The 23323-nt window shown below is 41.6% G+C and overlaps 1 protein-coding gene across 2 annotated transcripts in view; it reads right to left on the bottom strand.

Annotated features, from left to right (window-relative positions):
* Positions 1–23323, bottom strand: part of olfm2a (olfactomedin 2a) — a 515218-nt gene that overhangs the window by 250201 nt on the left and 241694 nt on the right. The window contains exon 1 of one of the 2 annotated variants that reach the window (XM_039772892.1): positions 18818–19336. The exons of the other annotated variant lie outside the window; for it this stretch is intronic. Coding sequence (XP_039628826.1) covers positions 18818–18955 — 138 coding nt within the window. The 5' untranslated portion in view covers positions 18956–19336. Of the gene's footprint in view, positions 1–18817; positions 19337–23323 lie in introns of those variants that run through there. 2 annotated transcript variants of the gene reach the window in all.

Raw genomic sequence — 23323 nt, 5'->3', positions numbered from 1 at the left:
ATCCTTTTTCATTCCATTTTTCCTATTCAGGGATATAGAATTATAGTCGAGCTTTCTTTCTTTCTTTCTTTCTTTCTTTCTAATAAACAGTTTCCTGCCTATGAATCAGAACCTGAGTCTCTTGCTGGTAAATGCATGTTTCCATATTTCACTTTTAGCTGTAATGCATCAGCTGCCTGGATTCGGTGATTCAGCTATCCCTCAAACCACTGTCAGAAATAAATGCAGCACGTCAGACACATCTGCCACATTCTAAAGGCTGTCTTTACTCAAAGATGAAAATTATCTACAGAAATCCATTGTCTGGATCTCTGGGAGCTAATGTGAGGCATCCACGCTCGTTTCTATAAAAACACAAAAATATGAGCAAAATTTAGCACTGTTAGGGCAACAACGGCATCTTAATAAGGGGAAAAAACAGAAAACAAAAAGTACAGAAAGATGAAGAGGAGACCTGACTACAAAAGAAAATGACCCCTCGAGTAGACGAAGAGGATGGATCTTGGCATCTTCACCACAGTCAGTTCCACGCAGTCTGCAGACAACATTGTGGGACTTGTCCTTTTATAATTCCTTGTGGAGTTCACGTGCTTTTCTTGTGTTCTCATGGCTTCCCTCTAGGTTTCTGAGTTTTCTACTTCAGTGCTGTCCAGAAGTGTGCAGCCCAATGTCCAATGTAATTTCTTCCAAATATACCTAATTCATCTTTATCATTATAAAGTATTTGTAATCATCCAAATATTTGATCCAATATTTTTGATAAATCTCGACGTTTTAAACCTCACTGAGTCCGATTTACTTTATCGTAGGGAAAATATTGTAATTGTCCAAATATTCCATTTCGAGATTTTCATAAATCTCAATGTTTTAGACCTCCCTGATTCAGAAAATAGCATTTTTGGAATTATGTCTTTGTGTCTGTCTGTCTGTCTGGGAGAACACTTCATTTCCAATCTTCAGGAAGTCTTCCTTCAAACACAATCACATTGCATAGGCCTGTCAAACATTCAACTGCAGGACCTTCCGTTGCCTTCAACATTTCTAACGCTATGCCAGCTGGGCCTGCTTCTTTCTGTACCTTCATCCATTTCACTGCTTTTCTGATTTCCTTTTTCCAAAACTTACAGCCCAGTTCTTTTTTTTCACAGTGAACATCCCATTCATTCTCCATCCTCAGCAACTTCTCCATCTATTCCATGCTATTCCTTAATTTCGTTACTATCAATCACGGAGTTCCCTTCAGTATTTACTACTGCACATCCTGCCTGTCTTTTGCCATCTGTCTTTACCATCCTGAACACATGCCTCATTCTACGGCTCATTTGCAGACTTCCATCTCTTAACGTCTTGCAGCCTCCTAGCTACTTTTCTAAGATTTTGCTTTGCTTCCTCGTGGCTCGTCCATTCACCTTCTTTCACTCTTCCTAAACTACCATCTCTTCCTCAGCATTTCATGTTGTATCTTGGTGATCCTTTCATCCGACTGCTGACTTCTTGTGTTGCTTTCAATCAAACCTTTTTCATCACTTCCATCTTGCCATTCCCACCTAATGATTCTGAAACATCTCTGCTCTCCCTCCCAATCACATTTACTTCTCAATGCTCTCCTTCTTCGACTTTTTGATCTTCAGCCTCAATAAATTCTTTCGTCTACTTTTCTTCATGCCTCTGACTAAATGATCCCCCACATTAGGGGCGGTGCCAGTTTTTTCTTAGGCCCACCCTGTAGCTAAAGTTTAACATTTTTTATTTTCAAATGAGCCCTTATGTACATTTGAATACATATCACCCTTGATTAAAATATCAACTGGTTAAAACTTACACAGCAAAACCATCAGCGTTAACTTTATCACTAGAAAAGTTTGTTTAATTCTTAAAAAATCTTACAGGTATTTAGAAAGCACAAATAAGGATGGCGATTATATGGTGTACATCTGCATAACAAGATTTAGAAAATAAGATTGACTTAAAATGCTGCCAATCACCTTCTCAAAACGCGTGACGCTAACTGGAGGCTACCAAGTAGTAACTCACTGAAGTTACTGTAGTGCTCTGGTTGTGCTCCACGGAAACGATTTGTATAATTCACCAGAAAGACACATTCAAAAAGAACAAAATGTGTCATGAATCGCTCATCACTGGACGACTATTGGACTATGTCTTGTTGGAGGACGACTTAATTGATGTCTCGATAAACTGACGTTTTACATTTTATTAACAAAAGGAGACAAACAGAAGTGCTAAATACGTTGTGAATCATCCATTACTACATTACTATGTCTTATTGGAGGAAGACGTGAATGATGTCTCGATAAACTGCCGTTTTACGTTTTATTAGCGAAAGGAAACAAACATAAATGCAAAAAATGTCGCGATTCATCCATCATTACACTACTATAGTATGCCTTGTTGACGCAAGACGTGAATGATATCTCGATAAACTGACGTTTTACATTTTATTAGTGAAAGGAGACAAACAGAAGTGCTAAATATGTTGGGAATCATCCATTACTACATTACTATGTCTTGTTGGAGGAAGACGTGAGTGATGTCTCGAGCAACCACCATTTCAGGTTTTATTAGCGAAAGGAGACAAACAGAACTGCAAAACGTGTCACGAATCGCACATCACTAGACTACTATTTGGTGATGTCTTGCTGGTGGAAGACGTGATCGATATCTCGGTAAATAGCCATTTCACGTTTTATTAGGCTACTGTTGGGCAATGTCTTGTTGGTAGAGGTGGAAGACATGATTGATGCTGTCTTGACAAACAACCATTTAACATTTATTAGCAAAAAGAAACAATCAGAACTGCAAAATGTGTCGCAAATTATCCTTCACTACACTACTATAGTATGTCTTGTTAGAGGAAGACATGATTGATGTCTCAACAAACTGCCATTTTAGGTTTTATTAGCGAAAGGAAACGAGCAGAAGTCCAAAAAACATGTCAGAGCCTGATGTCGACACTACAAATTTCGGTGACGCCGCAATGGCGAGTGGACACCCAGCTGCTAGCTGTGTTTAATTTAGTGATGGATTTGCTATTAGCACTCTGGAAAATCTACAGCTACCCAGCCACCAATTGCCAAAGGATTGGCCCAGATCACAACTTTATCTGATATCCACTAGTAACCCAGTCAATCAATATTAAGGTTTCCAAATTCTAATATAGCCGGGAAGGCTTTCAGCTTTGTAGCTCATTGATACAATAGAAAACAGCGAGTGAATGGAGTACAGGATATAGAAAGATGTGATTTTGACATTTGTGTAATAAATATGAACATGCCACCCATAAACTCTCCACTTTAAAAAGACATACTCAGTCTCTCTAAATGTATCATACAATTAAATACATGCAATGTCTGAGCCACTGTAGACCCTGTATAAGGTGTCCGTAGACAGTGACTGTGTTCCAAGGCCACGGGATTTGTAGACGTTGTGACAGTAGATGGCGCTCTATCAACGCTTAACCCGACACAGAGGCACACTTATACAAGCACACACTTTTATTTTTTTTCTTCTCTCGTGGAGAACCTCTTCCCTGTTCCCATGAGCCCACAACACACTCCGAGAACAACACAATAGTTTATTTTCTTTCGTCTTTCTCCTCCACTCCTCCTCGGTACGCTTGGTCCTCCTTCTCCCGACTCTGGCTCCCCAAGTAGTGGCTGCTGGCTCCTTTTATAACACCCCCGGAAGTGCTCCAGGTGCTTGATGACTTATTTCCAGCAGCACTTCCTGGTGTGGTGGAAGAACTGCAATCAGGGGTTCAGCAGCAGCTACAGCACCCCCTGGCAGCGCCCCCCAGATCCCAACAGGGCTCTATCCAACTCCATCTCCCAGGAAGCCCTGCGGGAGTCCGAGGCACCGCTGCAGCCCAGGGGGGCTGCCATCTAGCAATTTTGGGGGAGGTATTGTTCTTCCCATGCTTGCTCCCTCGGTCCTCTCAGTGAAGAGGCATCCCGGCCGGACAAGGACCCCGGCCGTCTGTGACAACATCCTTAGAGTTTCGTGGAGCTCAGATGCGTCAAAATCCATACTAACCCCTACTTTGTCTTGTGTTCTTTTTCCGGTTTTCTGTGGTGGCGACCTGCGCCACCATGTTTTCTTTAGGGTGCAATATAGCTCCCTAATTGGAATACGTTCTTTTATAATTGCGGCGTTTTAAGTAACCGAACAATATAGAGATATGATATTAAAAGGCGATATCCCTCCCATAGTGATACGGCAGTAAAAATCACATAAGAGAAAATAACTTAGCTTTCTGTACTGACGATTTACGCAGCATTACAGATGGGAAGCCATAATAACAAGACAATACCAAGGTGGGATCTTGGTCTATACCAGTGTTTCTCAACCTTTAAGTATCTGCGACCTGAGTTTTCATAACAGTTTTAATCGCGTCCACCCTAACATTTTTTTGAAATGTAGATTCATATTTTATTATACCTACTTAACTTTTATCGACATTTACCTAACTCTATATTTATTGTTCTAGTATCAGAATGTAATTTAAGTTAATTTGTTTTGGTTTCAACAGATGTTTTTTTCATATTTTCGATTCTTGTTTTCTTTTTTTTTCACATCTTCGCGCCCCCCTTTTTGTTACTTCGTGCCCCCCTAGGGGGGCCCACCCCACAGGTTAAGAACCACTGGTCTATACAGTCTGCCATTTTTTAGTTGCTGCGCTGGAAGGGTTTTTGGGACGAATGACGATATCACCCATCCGTCCGTCCATTGGCTTCGAAGTGTTTGACTGCTGTCCAAGTATTTATATGCTGTCTTCTCCACGTGTAGGCCCTTCCTCGGTTTCCAAACAAGGAAAACGAAAGGATTCAATTTCATCTCTAACATACAGGAATAGTACAATGCCTATTTTCGCAGTTGTGCCCTTCATTCTCCAAATGCTAGAAGTTTCTAAATGCCTGCTCATGTGAGTGACTTTGTAAAATAGTTTCTTGTACAGAGCACAGTGACATTAAACTTGTCACATTCGTGTTACAATCCACCACCTAATCAAAGCACCGTGATGTCCTTACATTGATGGATTGAAGGCCAGAAGTTCACATGACCGTCATCATCAAGTTCTTCCATGAGAACCCTGAATACAATGAGGACTGATTGAAGGCATTAATGTTAGGTAGAATGCCTAGAGGAGGCTGGGTGGTCTCGTGGCCTTGGGACCCCTGCAGATTTTATTTATTTTTTTCTCCAGCCATCTGGAGTTTTTTTTTTTTTCTGTCCTCCCTGGCCATCGGACCTTACTTTTACTCTATGTTAACTAGTGTTCCCTAATTTTAATTCTTATTTATTTTGTGTTTTTTCTCTTTCTTCATGATGTAAAGCACTTTCAGCTCCATTGTTGGTATGAAAATGTGCTATAGAAATAAAATGTGTTGTTGTTGTCACAGACGGAGTTCCAGACAATCGCATATCCGGACTGCAGATAAGTCCAATCCACACAGCAGGCAGGTTAAAGACACACAATTCAGACATCCATTGTCTCCACAGCGCGAGCCCCTCTTAACCACCAGGGTCTTGGATTGCTAATTCATCAGCTGAGGTGATGCAGTCCTCTCATTAGGTGACAATCTGCCCTCATGCATTACACAACCTGATTCATAAATGTATGGTTTGAAAATGGAGAACTGGAGCTGTGACGGCAGCAGGTATCCATCAGTGCTTTACTGATTTCAATGCCGTCTGCTCATCCACAACTCCCAGTATGTTTGGAATAAGTGGAATTAATCCAACTGGAGTAGATAACGAGAAGGTTGTACCTCCTTGGGTACCTTCAGTAAGAGGTGTACCAGGCATGGCTCACTGGCAGAAAACTACGGACAAAGGGAAATGGCAGATGTGCTGGGATGTTTATCCACAACAAGACCTGGAAGAGGGCAGACCAGCTCAGCTCAGCATGGTGGAAAGTGAAATAAAAATGAGAATAACAACGATGAGATCTGAGGCAAACACTCTTTAAGTGCGCTCTCCGCATGAATGGCCAGTAATGAGCTCATAAAATCAAGATACAGTATAAGCAGATAGATACACGCTTCACTTTATAGCACACAGTCTGGTACTGCTATTGTGTCGACACTAAATTGTCTCTGAATGCTAAATTTAACCCTCTCTTCACACTTATCAATAAAAAGCAGACGCAATGCACTGCATATATTTATCATCACATAAATTAGAATCAGAAAACATTATTAATCCCAAAGGGAATTGTTTATGTTCCAACTGTACATGCAACTGTACACATTGACGAAGGCAACAATAAAACTAAGAGCAAGTATAAAAAATAAAATATACATATCAAAATAAAGTACTATAAATGATCATTCACTAAGCTCTACAGGTACATGGTGATGAAATACAATAAATACTAGGCATGCGAGTATCTTACAAAATCCTTACAGTATACAGCATACTGAGCTTCAAGTACTTCACATAATAACATTAAATGAAAATATTGCACGGTCTGAGAACAAAAAGTTATTCACGTGAGAAGAGCAGAAAAGTTATTGCACATTTAAGCAGTTGAACGAGTACATCAGAGAAAAAAGGAAACCGCTTATAGTGTAGATGACTGACTGCACGAGCAGTTCTCGAGTCTGATGGCGGCTGTGGGGAGGAAGGATTTCCTGTGACGCTCAGTCGACAGCTTTATGTTAGCCAGTCTACTGCTGAAAACGCTCTGCTGTCCAACCACAACACCATGAACGGGGGGATTAGTGTTTTCAATAAGAGACTGAAGTCTAGACGACATTCTCCGATCTGCCACCATTACCAGACTGTCCAGCTTCGCTCCTACCACACAGCCAGCCTTCTGAATTAATTTGTTTAGCCTCTTAATGTCTGCCACTTTCATGTTGCCCAATCCACCCTCCAACAGAGGAAAAAACAACACCGGCAACCACACACTCATAAAACATCCACAGCATAGTGTTGTCGACCCCAGAAGATCTGAGTCTTCGTATGAAATACAGCCTACTCAACCCTTCTTACAGTATATATGGCCACTGAGTTCTTGGACCAGTCTAGCTTACTGCTTAAATACACCCCCAGATATCTGTATTAAATAAATAATCAACTTGCTGTACTGGTACCTGCAAATACGGTACATCTATACAAATATGCACACACATATACATGTACATGCACATTTATATTCTCACGCAGTACACATAGATAGATATGGAAGGCACTATATAATAAATCAATAGAGAGATGATTGTGAAAAAATATGATAGACAGATTGTAGATCAACAATAACAGCAACATCGATAATAATAATAAATAATATTTTATGTATATAGCAGATAATTATGGAATATGACAGATAGATTGATGTGAAAGACACTATATAGTAGAAAAATAAACACAATTTTGAAAGACAGATAGATAGATAGATAGATAGATAGATAGATAGATAGATAGATAGATAGATAGATAGTGTAACACATGTAACACAGCTATAGGGCTTAAATAATAATAGTACCACGCCCCACCAGGGGGTGGCGAGCTGCACTAACTTTCGTCACTTCCGGCACTGGTGCTATCGATAACTTCCTTTACTGTACCCGCGACATGGATGATGTCACTTCCGGTTCTCTAGAGATAATCGAGATGTGAAAGGCACTATATAGCATATCAAGAAAAATAATAATAGTAATATTTATGTATATAGCAGATAATTTGAAATATGACAGATAGATTGATGTGAAAGACACTATATAGTAGAAAAATAAACACAATTTTGAAAGACAATAGATAGATAGATAGATAAAATGGTACTATATGATAGATAGATAGATAGATAGATAGATAGATAGATATGAAAGGCACTATATAATAGATAGATAGATTAACATTCCTAGAACCAATTAGAGGAGTTGAGGGGGGCAAGGGGGCGGAGCCTATTCCAGCATTAGCAGTCTCCAAATAACTATGGGGTTATGAGAGGAAAGTAAACATAGAATTTGAACAGGGAACCCCAACCGCTAAAGATGCAGTACCAAGTGTTGGATCAACGGCTGTTTGTAGGTCTGCTCAAAGAAAGAAAGAAAGTCTTTCGCCAAAACCTAATAGTTACTTTGAGACGATAATTTCTCCAAATGAGCCTTACGCAACATCTGGAAGACAAATCCTCAGAATAGCGCTCTAATATAGACGCATGCGCACTCGGAATTCGAGTATTGTATATTGTCAATGAGGGGAGTTTACTTTGATCAATCGAAACCTGACAAAATCCTCTCTGCATTTCCTGTAATTTGTCTTCGACTCTCAAAATCGCATCAACAGCAAGGAAAATTAAACTGGGTGGCGGTAGGATCTTGTCCGATTGCTTTGGTAATCAACCAGGAAATTCCCTCAAATAAGGTTTTTAACCAGTGATAATAATGAGAAGGCACTCCGACTGATTCTCGAAACTGTTGCTCCATGACTTATAATTCGCGTGTATTTTCCCTACGGTGCTTAACGTCTGTTGCCCAACACAAACGGGAGAATTTCTACCTATAGAAGACATACTTTGCTGACCCCGATGTACTTGCGTGGCGCTTTAAAAAGCCTATCCGACAATGTCCAGCATCATCGACTCCACACTACTGTTCTCATTGCCCAAATAATGATGTACAACATTCTGCTTTGCTTATGTGGTTACGAGATGAAAGAAAGTCGGCAAGCACGTCGGAGAGAATCAAAATGAAGATTTCGCAGCGAGTATTCTGACTCAGGCGGCCGCGTAATCAGACAGTAGCGTATATATTCGTTTTGCAGGAGTCGGAGGGTTTATTATGAAAAGTAGAAACTGTACAGACACAGTCAGAGATACAGCAGTCGCTTCGGTAAAACTAAAAGAAAGAAAGATAGATAGATAGATAGATAGATAGATAGATAGATAGATAGATAGATAGATAGATAGATGATTTGTCTCCAAGGGGTAATTAAGGCAGTTGGAGAAGTACTAGAAGGTATTTATTGCTAAAAAAAGAAAGAAAAAAAAAAAAACTCCGTCGTCTTCATCTTCACTTACGGCATCAGCTCAACAAATGATTCTTTTATAGAAAAAAAAACATGTACACGTCCGACCAGTCAGATAATTACATACGTACAGAAACTGGAATCAAATTAGCTGTCATTTTTCACTCTGCTCTGAGACTGCTAGATAGATGCCAGATAAAGAAATGCAATTCATTGCAGCTGGGCGCAGACTCAACCCTGATCGCCAGACTCGTAAACGATGCTGAGCGTTAATAAGTGGGCTACACTGGGCATGTCCTGAATTCAAGGCTTTGCAGTTGTTATGTATATTAACAGTTCGTTGCGGTCCAGTTGCGCTTCTGATGAAAACCAGGATGGACACTGCTTAACAGTATGTCCATACCCACTTCCTGAGGGAAAAGGGGGTTTGGTGGAACCATCTTATCACCGATTGAGTGATATCGAGTATCCTTCAAGCTTGATTTCTTGCTCGTGTCGTCATGTGGAGTTTGCATTTTCTCTTCGTGTTGAATTAGCTTTTCCAGTCACCGTTTGCTTAACTCCTGGACACGTTAGTAGGTTGACATTGGATAGGCAACATTTAATTTGTCCCTCTGTAGTACATGAAGGAACATTTCTGAATGTTCATTAATTAATAGCAAATAAATGTGTGTCCCTGGGGGAATCTTGTTGGGGGTACTCCGAGAGTATGGGGTAGCCTACCGGACTCCCTGGTAAGGGCTGTTCGGTTCCAGTACGATCGGTGTCAGAGCTTGGTCCGCATTGCCGACAGTAAGTCGAACACGTTTCCAGTGAGAGTTGGACTCCGCCAGGGCTTCCCTTTGTCAACGATTATGTTCATAGCTTTTATGGACAGAATTTCTAGGCGCAGCCAGGGCGTTGAGGGGGTCCGGTTTGGTGGACTCAGGATTGGGTCACTGCTTTTTGCAGATGATGTTGTCCTGTTTGCTTCATCAGGCCGTGATCTTCAGCTCTCTCTGGATCGGTTCGCAGCGGAGTGTGAAGCGGCTGGGATGAGAATCAGCACCTCCAAATCCGAGACCATGGTCCTCAGCCGGAAAAGGGTGAAGTGCCCTCTCAGGGTTGTGGGGAGATCCTGTCCCAAGTGGAGGAGTTCAAGTATCTCGGGGTCTTGTTCACGAGTGAGGGAAGAATGGAACATGAGATCGACAGGCGGATCGGTGCGGCGTCCGCAGTGATGCGGGCTCTGCATCGGTCTGTCGTGGTGAAAAAGGAGCTGAGCTGCAAGGCAAAGCTCTCAATTTACCGGTCGATCTACGCTCCTACCCTCACCTATGGTCATGAGCTGTGGGTAGTGACAAAAAGAACGAGATCGCGAATACAAGCGGCTGAAATGAGTTTCCTCCGCAGGGTGTCTGGGCTTTCCCTTAAAGATAGGGTGAGAAGCTCAGTCATCCGGGAGGGGCTCAGAGTAGAGCCGCTGCTCCTCCGCATCGAGAGGAGTCAGATGAGGTGGCTCGGGTATCTGATCAAGATGCCTCCTGGACGCATCCATTTTGAGGTGTTTCGGGCACGTCCAACCGGGAGGAGGCCACGGGGAAGAACCAGGACACGTTGGAAGGACTATGGCTGGCCTGGGAACGCCTTGGGATTCTCCAGGAAGAGCTAGAAGAAGTGGCCGGGGAGAGGGAAGTCTGAGCATCTCTGCTCAAGCTGCTGCCCCCGCTACCCGATCTCGGATGAGCGGAAGAGGATGGATGGATGGTGAAATGTGACAATAAATAAATAAAATTAAAAAAAAAATGATTAATTGTGTCCTTTAAATAATGCATTTAATTATCTCTCAGTGTATTTATTCCAGTGACGCAGCAGGCAACTTGAAATCCGCCTTTGAAATTCAAACTGTCATTTTTACCCATCAACGGGGAGAGGGCGGTCTCTGTCGAGTGCTGTGTTTTGGTTGGTGAATCATCCAAGGCGGAGACGCCCACAGTCGCAGTTTTTGGCACACTTCAAAGAGCCGCGGGATTCCCAAGACAAGCAAATCGTCTTCTCAAAGATGTGACAGTGCGCATCCGTGGCAGACAAGGGTGCATATGGCAAGTCAAGTGGTAATTTAGAGATATATTTAAAACATGTAAAGATAAGTTAAAATGATAATTTACATTGCCATAGGCGCAAGAAAAAGCTGTCCCGAATTACGGAACAAAGTCATGTCATTTTCTAACCCGCTTATTCCAGACGAGGGGGTGTGCTAGAGCCTATCTCAGCCAAGGGAGCAAAGCAGAAAAAAAGCAATGGGCAGGTCACCAGTCCATCACAATATATATCTAAAAACTATAAGAAATGCCGCGCTTGGACAACCGTTTAATATATATATATATATATATATATATATATATATATATTAAACGGTTGTCCAAGCGCGGCATTTCTTATAGTTTTTAGACCCGTTTGTAAGTCTGTCCGTTTTTCATGAGAGAACTACTTAACGGATTTAGATCTTTATTTTCTATAATTTGCTTGAACATTCCGCTTGATTTTGCGACTTCTCTCATTGCGCTAAGAATCATAGTTCACTTGCTTGCAGGAGTGATATATTATCGCTATTCCAAGACAGAGGCAGCGAACCGAGGGGAGTGGGAAGAGTGACGTCAGGCGTAGGGAGCTGGGCGGGGCGTCCTCACTGTCCTATTTCACTACTACGCGGGCTGAGCTGCGGGGGAATGGCTGGTATATATATATATATATAGGCAGGAACCAATCCTGGGCAGGGTGCCAACCCACCGCAGGACTATATATATATATCATTAAAGAAAGAAATAAGCAACAAAAACATATTTCATGATACATTTAATTCTTTATCTCACATATCATTCTGTTTTTATTTATTTCATATTAAATGTATTTGCATATCCATTCATTTATTTAATTTTGTCCAAAATATTCCTCCAAAGGCAGGAAGCATGGCATAGTGGTTAAGGCTTTGGACTTCAAACTTTGAGATTATTGGTTCAAATCCTGCTAATGACGCTGTGTGACCATAAGCCAGTCATTTCAGCTGCCTGTGCTCGGGTTAGTAAAACAGAGAAGATGTAACAATTCATATCTTCTAAAGGTTCTAATTGTGCTGAAACGGGGGGGTTGAGAATATTCAAATAAGTAATAATAATGTACAAAAAAATCCATAAAGTTCCCAAAAAAAGACATGACAGAAGTGGGGCATACACAGAAGTACTCCAGTATTTGGTATTCCTCCCTCTGTTGGCGTAGACTTCCATTCCACGTTGAGAGCTCTTTTTAATTAGCTTCTTAAAACATGCTTCTGGCGAGCGACCATTGGAAGCTACTTTGTTAATATTTGCACATCACATGGTAGGAGATGCTAACACACACAAATTGTTTCAACACGCTGAAGCACACACACACACACACAGACATCCTAATGTATGTACACACATACTGTATGAGTTTAGCTCTACACAAGTGCTGACAAGTGACGTTCAGACTCCGACGGAGATCCAGAAGGAGTCACATACGTACTGAGACACTTGTATGTCTACACTCATCCAGCCAGGCCATTAAATCAGCATTGACACTGACTGGTACCCAAAAAGGCACCACAATGTAGTATCTCATTCGCTAAAGAGCACGTCTTAACTAACAGAAAGCCAAACATTTATGATACAGCAGCACCATTACACAATACACGCACTGCAAATGTACAGAAGTACACAGCAAATATGGAAGATGCACATTAATGGCCAGCCGGACCGTTTCATACAAACACAAGTGCACAGTGAAACCCACTGACTATCCCACTCACTCAGCTTTGACATGGGTGACGATGTGCATGTGACCAGAAAGTCATGAAGTTGCAAAGCACACAAATGTATGCGCAGTAAGATCTGAGGTTATGAAGTAAAGCCTGGGTGCCCTCACTTATACAGCATGTGCACAATACATATAAAGCATGTGGCAAATCTACAAATACTGACACAAGGAATCATCTATCCACATTGACACAAGAACATACACAGCTTACTGGAGACCCAGAGAGAGAGAGAGAGTTTGGGGGCCTGCACTGAAACAGCACATTGACGCACCCACCACACAACGAACCACCTCAGGATCCCAAATTAGCACCCCAGCGCAGCCGTGCAACACCTCCGTTTGAATGGAAATGAACACCCTGAGGTTTGTTACAGTGCCAGTCCTGCCAGCAATCCCCAAGTATTCCCTGCAGGTTAACGTCATACCCAGGACGGTTCAATCCTGAAGGTTGGGAGCCTGCGCTGATGGCACGTTGCTGCACCCACCGCACAATGAACTACCTGCATTGGGACACCTCAGCACCACAATGGAATGGTATGAGGGTTATTTTTACGGTGGTGGGAGTGCCAATCTTTCCACCAAGCCGCACATTTTCCCTTGTAAGTTGGAGACACTCTTCAAACTAAAGGTGCCAAAGTGATTCTTCAGAGCGATCCCACAGTTTAATAATAATTTGTTACATTTCTATGGCACTTTTCAAGATACTCAAAGCGCTTCACACAGTGAGTGGGAAGCCACTTCAACTGCCACTAATTTGCAGCATCCACCTGGATGGTGTGATGGCAGTCATTTTTGTGCCAGTGAAGTGGTGAGAGAGTGTTAGCCAATCAGAGACAGGAGATGATTAGGGGGCCAGAATGACTGGGCCATGGTGAACAAATTGGGATGGACGCTACACTTTATGAAGGATGCCCAGGGATTATTTATGACCACAGAGAGTCAGGACCTCGATTTTACATCTCGCTCTGAAGGATGGCACCATTTTTACAATACAGTGGCCCCATCACCGCACTGGGACATTGCAATTCACATTCAGACCACAAGGTAAGCGCCCCCTGCTGGCCTCAACAGCACACACAACAGCTCTTAGGCAGTGAAGGGGTGAGAGATTGTTAGCCAATCAGAGACAGGGGCTGATTAGCAGGCCAGAATGACTAGGCCGTGTAGCCAGGACATTGGGATATACCCTACTCTTTACACAGGATGCCCAGGGATCTTTAATGTCCACAGGGTGTCAGGACCTCAATTTTACGTGTCCTTCAAAGGATTTTCTTACTGCTCTTAGACCACAGGGTTAGCATCCCCCCTGCTGGTCTCGCCAGCACCTCTTCCAAGCTTTTCCTAGATGGCCTCCCATCCAAGTACCGGCCAGGCCTGACCAGGCTTAGTTTCTGGTGGATGACCTCTTCTGAGGTGCAGGTGGTATGACAGCTGGCAAAGTCTCAGCCATAAGAAGGTTCCAGAAAGAACCTTAATTTATTTAGATGTATGACAAGCTCCAAGAATAGAAGATAACAGGTTTTTGAAATGCAAATGGGTCCCTGATTTGAAAGCAATCTTGCTGTATACAATAATAACAGATGTAGTTCAGGTTTCCTTCATCTGTTGGTGTCCTGCTCAAGGCCGTCTTAACAGTACGATAGTCCCCCGGGCAAAGTAGTGCACTGGGACCCCTGTTTTGACAGAAAAAGAGAAACATACATAGGCATCAGAAACATCATGGGCCCCTATGCCCTTGGGCTTCCCCGGCCAGTACCATTGTGCCCACACATTAAGACGGTTATGTTATGCCTGCTTTATACACTCTTAAAAATAAAGGTGCCAAAGTTGTTCTTCAGCATGAAGCCATAGAAGAACAATTTTTCATTCTCACATGAATATTCCAGGAAGAACATTTACTTATTTAGATGAATAACAGGCTCCATAAGTACCCATGGATAGATGAGAACAGATTTGAGAAATACCAGGGGGCTCCCAGTTTTAACAGTCTCTTGGTGCCCACAATAACACAGGCTCACTTCAGGTTTTCTTCAACAGTTAGTGTCCTGCTAGGCACCCTGCTTAAAAGTAAAGGTGCCAATGTGATCCATCAGAGTGATGAGAACCCATTTTTTGGTTCTGAAGAGAAGCAATCCACATGAAGGTATCTAGAAAGGACCTTGATTTATAAGGATCTGTAACAGGTTCAACAAATACCATGAATATTTGATAACGTGTTTCTGAAATATTATTTTACCAGGTCATTTGCTGTATTCGCTAACACGTGCTAACTTTGATCTGTTAGTGTCCTGCTAAGTAGCAATGGTGCCAAAGTGATTCTTCAGAGCTATGCCATAGGGAAACCAGATTTGCTTCCCAAAAGAACCGCTCATATGAAGAGTCCTAAAAGAACCTTGATTTATCTAGATCTTTAACAGGGGTCATGAACAGGTGATAAGAGATTGGTGACACACCAGTGGCTTCAGGATTTTACAGGGACTTTAGCTGCATTTGATAACGCGGGTTAAATGTGGGTCTTCTTGATCTGTTAGCAATGGTGTCAAAGTGGTTCTTCGGAGCAATGCCGTAGGGGAACCGTTTTTGAGTCCACATGGAGGTTGAAAAAAGAACCTTGAGTTATTTCACTATAACATGCTCTATGAATAGATTATAAGGGATTTGTGAAATACACTGCATGGCTTTAGGAGGACTCTAACTATAATACAGGCTAACTTCAAGATGTCATGATCTGCCAGTGGCCTACTACACATTAAACATTTCTGTTTTGTCCTCATATCAAAAGCTCAAGGAACTCATTTCCATATGTGAAGAACCCTTAAATGGGCAGCACGATGGTGCAGTGGTAGCGCTGCTGCCTCGCAGTTAGGAGATCCAGGTTCGCTTCCCGGGTCCTCCCTGCGTGGAGTTTGCATGTTCTCCCCGTGTCTGCGTGGGTTTCCTCCGGGCTCGGTTTCCTCCCACAATCCAAAAACATGCAGGTTAGGTGGATTGGCGATTCTAAATTGGCCCTAGTGTGTGCTTGGTGTGTGGGTGTGTTTGTGTGTGTCCTGCGGTGGGTTGGCACCCTGCCCAGGATTGGTTCCTGCCTTGTGCCCTGTGTTGGGTGGGATTGGCTCCAGCAGACCCCTGTGACCCTGTCTTCGGATTCAGCGGGTTAGGAAATGGTGGATGGATGGTTGGAAGAACTCTTAAATGATTCTTTTGTCAATTCATGGATCTGTGAGGAACCACACAACCCAGTGGAGTGCCACATTAGAGCCCTTCATTTTACTACAGCATATACATGCATTTGTGCCTCAAAACTAACCATATGCTTACAGTCTTTCGCGCTACCCATGTGTGACTTTCCTACAGATGCACAATTAATCACGCAGAGAACTGCCAATTTGCACATGCAGTGTTAAGGATGGAGGTACCACCTAAATGCACTTGCACTTGTCGGCTGGCACTTCGGAAGGTTCGATGCACACGACATCAAGGTCACCAAATGCTTTGCAACAGTCCAGACAAAAATGGGAAAGGGGGAGCTGTGGGGGTTCAGAATGGGATAAAGTCCCAAAAATGGTATGGGGAGGGAGGGGTAGAGTGGGATAAAATCCCAAAAAATCCAACAATTAATAACTGTATCCCTGATAGCTTAGGTGGATGGGGGCGTGACATGTTGGGGATGGGGCTTAGCTCAACAAAATGACCCCCTGGAGACGGGCATGCTTTCCAATAGATACAGAACTGTTAAAACAAAGGCTGGGCCATTCTCACGTACACACAGGAGCAGTTTACCAGCCTTTAAGTGAAACTATACCAGCAAGCGGAGCACGCATAAAGGTGTCCATCTACACAGCTACCTGTACAAGTAGGCGCAGGCGCACACGCTCTGTGGTCCTTAGCCGGTTCACGCATATCAGCAATACGGCGGGCGCACATTGTGGAAGGAGCAGATCGATGATAATGCGTGCGCAATCGCCAGTGGGGAAAATCACGCTTGCAAAATTTAAAGTAACCCTTAAAAGTGTGTGAATTAGAGTATATGCATTCCACGTATCATTTATATATGCACCAGTTCTGTATTTAGTAGTATAGCCGATAATATAACAAACTCACAGCGCTCAGCGCTGTTGCGCACGCACTAAGTGAAGTGCGCTATACAAAAACATCACAGTCAAATATATATATATAATATCCATCCATCCATTATCCAATACACTATATCCTAACTATAGGGTCACGGGGGACTGCTGGAGCCAATCCCAGCCAAATCAGGGCGCAAGGCAGGAGACAAACCCTGGGCAGGGCGCCAGCGCACTGCAGGGCACACACACACTGGGGACAATTTAGAATCGGCAGTGCACCTAACCTGCATGTCTTTGGACTGTGGGAGGAAACCGGAGTACCCGGAGGAAACTCACGCAGACACTGGGAGAACATGCAAACTCCACACAGGGAGAACCCGGGTCTCCTAACTGTGAGGCAGCAGCGCTACCAACTGCGCCACCGTACCTCCTTTTATATATATATATATATCAGTATATTTAACTGTGGTGTTTTCAATGTATCATTTATACTGTATGTGCGCCAATTATAATCTATACTATTACAACTGAATTACAGCGCTCTCATCATCCAATAAGTGAAGTGCACTATACAAATAATAATAATAATAAATATTATTATTATTATTATTATTATTATTATTATTATTAATAATAATAATAATAATAATAATAATAATTAATTTAACTGTGTTGGTTTTGCAGTACTCTTCCATACCCAATTTCAGATTAACAAACACACGCGCGCTATCTCCGTATCCTCCACAGCTACGTTAATTAACACGACATAAGATTTCGGGTTGAGTTCATGCACAGATCCAAAACGGGATTATTAAAATATTCAGACATGCAAAGATATGGCCCACCATAAGCAGTATACAATCCAACTGGATATGCATGTTCAGTATCCACACTAGCTGCGCACATACACACCCCCTTATATACACATACACATACGCACACTTGCAGATTCAAAGTCATTAACACTCCGATGCTTGTGCAGTTCGCGGTCGGATGCCTAAATGCGCACGCTGCCAATCTTTCGCCCACAGACCAACACACGAGGGCACACGCGCTGCCCACTTGCCGTATACACCGGCTACACACATATCCTGCGCGCATGCACACGCTTACTGAAAAACTTCCGAGAGTCACATCTTTCATTCTGAAGAGTATGCTATGCCCCCAATAATCCATGAACCCCCATTAACAAAAGACTGAAGGCTACCTCTCCAAAAATGTTCCCCAGTTTTCCCTTCGGTACTCACTGCCTCTAACAATTCTTAAAAGCCCATCTCACCAATGAAAAGGAGAATAAGAAAACTAACAGCAGCCCATGGAATGAAAGGCGCCAGAATTCAACAGGAACATTATTTACTGAGATAAAACCTTACGGTAAAAATGAAAGAATAAAAATGTCGCAGGTAAAAATATTGATAATAAATTAAGAAGGAACTCTGGATTGTAAGTGAGATTTTTTTTTCTTTCTGTAAAAGCAGTTTGCTTCCTTCCTAAGCCCGCCACATCCAGGCATTACTTGTTTATTGATAAGGCGGTCCGAATGCGAGTTTAATCCAAATGTTAATCCTCTAACACTTTAAGGCAAAGGTGGGATTCTCTGGACATTTCCAATGATGATAAATCTATGCCAACGTAATGAAGGAATGCCAATCACGTAACGCCCCTCATTCCCCTGCACCCTACAAGTGAGTGATCCGTAATGTCTCTTCATCAGTTCCCAGACTCTTTACAAAACATGACGCTTTTCAAAATGCCAAGTTAGTACCAAAGCAATACCAAGACCAAATCGACCTGTCTGCTATCCGAAGCCAAAAACGACTCCCCACCAAACCTCCCCCAATTGATTCGTTAACAGGTACATTTTGACACTCTGATGCAAACACCACCACCCTACCCGAACCCGTCACCTCCACCTTTTCGGAGTTGTCCCGGACACTTACAATTTTTTCCGATGTCCCACCACGGGATATGGTAGTTCCATTCAACCCAACCAGTGAAGGCAAAGTCTGAGACATCCAGTTGGTGACCATAGCCATAGTACTGAGCACAGCTCCAATTTTTAGCAACGGTACAGTCATTTTGAACCTCGTGTCCTCCTGTCCAAGGCCAATGTTGGCCCCAGCTTCTCTCCGTAAAATGCCAGCCTTAGGGGCACTTGGTTTTACCTCTTGGCACTACTCAACACCAAGTCGCGTTTCCCCCCCTCAAAAAAAATAAAAAAAAAATTGCGAAGGACTCCTAATTGAGAGGGCGGGGGGAGGGAGGGGAGGGGAGGGGGTAGAGGGCTCCTCTCTAGCGCTGCTGCATTGTGAATCGGGTCCGCTGAGCCGCCTTGTGTGTCTTCAGCGTAGAGTGAAAGGGACCGCGAGTGTCTGTCTTTCTTAATCGGCACCAGCACACGTGCACGCGCACTCTGCGCACCTCGCGCCTCGGATGCTGCCTCGCTCCTTTACTCTCTCTAACTCGTATTCAACTCTCTCTCTCTATCTCGCTCTCTCTCTCTCTCCCTTTCTCTCTCTCTCCGGTGACGCTCTCTCCAGTCTTTGGACATCGGCCAGGGTAAGCCTTTGTGGGAGGGATCCGAAGATGTAACTAATAGCATCCAAGGTCCTCAGGGACAAACGTGGTGCGGTGCTCCTTGATACCGGCACTGCTAATCTTATTTCAGGAATTAAGGAGCGGGGGTGGCTTTGCGAATCTGCCCTTTGACTTTATGCTTAACCTCCTGGGACAAAAAAACGAGTTTCACAAATGAAAACTGAAAATTAATGGCAGGGGTCATCGCTGGACTTGGAATCAGCATTATCCACAACCCTACCAATAATAGGTCCCTGCTGACAGAATCGGATTCCAAAAAGCCCTGATTGAATCTCTTCCCCATTGCCGCTGCTCCTCCTCTAAGGGTCTGAAGGCTAGGGGACAGGGAGGAACATTGGAGGAGGTGAGCTGAAAATACTAACAAATGTCTTGCAAGAGCCTACCAGAAGAAATGAGGCAGTCTTTGGGGGTATAATCCTGGAAGACCCATGCAGCAAACTGGCACTGAGTATTTTCTCGGACATATGAAAATGGAAAATTGTGTGTTTTAATACTGTATTCTGTACATTTCAAATACTGTATACTTTCAACACATTAAAAAAAAATAGAATAAAGCTCAAATATATACAGTATATATATATATATATATATATATATATATATATATATACAAAGAAATGTGAATGGCATAGTGGTGCAGCAGTTAGCACACCTCCCTCACACATTTAGTGGCCTGCACTTGATTTGCTGACGTGGACACTCACAATCTGTGATATGTTTGGATGTTCCTGCTGTGTCAAAATTCAGGCATGTTAGACTGACTCGTGTCCCTAAACCAGCCTTTCTTCAGTTGATGAGAGTGATTGTGAGAGTGTACACACACAATATTGCAAAATCTCACACTTATTTAATTATAGAGGATAACTGATTCTCCCTTTCACTGTCTCATTACATTCAGCTCAGGTAGTTTTCGATGAGCCAGGCTAACTGGAAAGGAGACCAATGTGCTTCAGACTGTTTAGGTGCATAACAGCAGAGAGTATTTTATTTACATACATAAATATTTACAAACACACATGCACACACACACACACACATACAAATTAGATAGATAGATAGATAGATAGATAGATAGATAGATAGATAGATAGATAGATAGATGGGGTCTCTCTTTGAACTGCCTTTCCCGAGGTTTCTTCCATTTTTCCCTACAAGGTTTTTATTGGGAGTTTTTCCTTGTCTTCTCAGAGAGTCAAGGCTGGGGGGCTGTCAAAAGGCAGGGCCTGTTAAAGCCCATTGCGGCACTTCCTGTGTAATTTTGGGCTATACAAAAATAAACTGTATTGTATTGTATTGTATAGACAGATAGATTTGAAAGGCGCTATATAATAGATAGATTTGAATGGTGCTATATAATAGATAGATAGATAGATTTGAAAGGCGCTTTATAATAGATTTGAAAAGTGCTATATAATAGATAGATAGATAGATAGATAGATAGATAGATAGATAGATAGATAGATAGATAGATAGATAGATAGATAGATAGATAGATTTGAAAGGTGCTATATAATAGATTTGAAAGGTGCTATATAATAGATAGATAGATAGGTTTGAAAGGTGCTATATAATAGATAGATAGATAGATAGATAGTTTTCGGTGAACCAGGCTAACTGAAAAGGAGAGCAATGTGCTTCAGACTGTTTAGGTGCATAACAGCAGAGAGTATTTTATTTACATACATAAATATTTACAAACACACACACGCGCACACACACACACACACATACAAATTAGATATATAGATAGATAGATTTGAAAGGTGCTATATAATAAGTAGATAGATTGATACATTTGAAAGGTACTACATAATAGATAGATAGATAGATAGATTTGAAAGGTGCTATATAATAGATAGATAGATTTGAAAGGTGCTATATACATAGATAGATAGATAGATAGATATGAAAGGCACTATATGATAGATAGATAGATAGATAGATAGATAGATAGATAGATAGATAGATAGATAGATAGATAGATAGATAGATAGATAGATAGATAGATAGATTAAAGCACTCTTTATCCTGAAGTTGGTAGCGATGGACATCTCAGTTTCCTTTTCTGACTCGATGCTTTCTAATTACCCATTTGAGTAAATCAATTCTTTTGATTTCATTTGAATTCATTTAAAAGGTTAGCAGTTGATGCATAGATGAAGTGCTGGGGGTCTCTGTGATTGCATAACAAATATATAATTTAATAACTCATACATTTTATATATAACATAATGAAAATTAATATGACTTTGATATGACCTGTTTCAGTGCACAAAGCATGATAGTACATTTCAAATTCATAATTAAAGTGAGATATTAGATTACAGAATCACGAGTGAATGAGAAATGTGTTACCCATTTTCAGATAAAGATTCAGTTCTTGAATGAATTGGTTGAGAATTGTAAGACTTATCCACGAATCAAATGAACGAGAATTGTTTGACTCGTTCTCGGGTAATGGTTAGGTTGGAGCTTGAAAGACACAGTGAATGATATGTGCTCTGTTCATTCACAGAGCCACAAATGTGTGTGCTAAAGTAAAGTTTAAAGCACATCATTGTTAGAAATAAGAATAATTTTATAAGGTTCAGTTTTGCATGACTATTTTGTTGAATATTCAAAGGAGCATAAACTTGTTGGTTTAATATTGTATTTATATGTTCTGTATATATAAATCCCACAAAACAAACAATACATTCTAATATAAATTTGTTGTTATTCTCTTGTACTTATGTGATTAGCAAGAGGATCATGACTGACAGAGTTCTCATTCACCTGATGATGACTTAATTCTAACTAGAAAGAATTGTGAATCAGGCCAGCACATGCACTTTATACATCTAAACATTAGAGGCTGATGGCATCTCTCACGCACTTTAGCATTTCCTGTAACCATTGTGCTCTACTGAATTGATTTGTTTGTGCTCAAAAATCAGTACACACGATTCACTGAAAGGAAACGTTTCATAAAGATCAAATTGTTTGTAAGTATCCCATCACTTGAAGTGTGCATTCGTTTAACCTCATGGCAGCTTGTATTTGAACCCTCGCTGAGAAACAACGGACTTTGATATTTATTTATTAATTTATTTTGTTGCATTTCAACCAATCTTTTACTATTGCACGTTAGGTGCAGCATCCCTCAGGAACCCAACCATGCATGCGCTTTGTCTTTTGTTCATATATATATATATATATATATACAGTTTATATATCACAGATATCAATATTAGTCTTACAAATCCCATACCAAATGGCATATAACAGAGGCATATGCATTGAGTTTGTCATTTCAACAGATGGCACATCACAAACATTAACACTTCTTCTATGAATCCCATACCAAATGGCATTATGCACAAATGTTTCTGATGCAGGCCCTGTTGGAATTACAAATGCAATTCATTTTATTACTATATACATCCTAATAGATGGGGCACTGCAAATGCTAATACCGAGGTCTACATTGATTATGTAGATTTCAATTTAGCTAGGTAGCGCAGCTGAAATGGGAATTGTTACTTTTTTATCAAGATACCATTAAATTGATTTAAAAATATAGCCAAGGCATTACTTTTACTGTAATGACTATTACTGCCTAAAATGACTGGCTTATAATTTCTTATTCACATTTGACTGCAAAGGCCCATTTTCAGCTGCCATTTGCTCCACTGTCCTAATGCTAAACTCTCTTAGCTGATCCTTAATTAATCAAGTTTAAATGCTAATTTGTTATTAGAGAAACATTTGTAATGGCGCTAGAACTGCTGAAACCTCTTATTCTGTTCAATAAAGCGGATAAATTGCCTTTCATTAGGTTGTCAGGTACTCCTATTGTTAAAGTTCAA

This window comes from Polypterus senegalus, chromosome 12, assembly GCF_016835505.1.
Source record: "Polypterus senegalus isolate Bchr_013 chromosome 12, ASM1683550v1, whole genome shotgun sequence".
NCBI classification, from domain to species: Eukaryota; Metazoa; Chordata; class Cladistia; order Polypteriformes; family Polypteridae; genus Polypterus; species Polypterus senegalus.
Note: the sequence above shows the minus strand (reverse complement) of the source record. Positions and strands in the feature narration are given on the sequence as shown.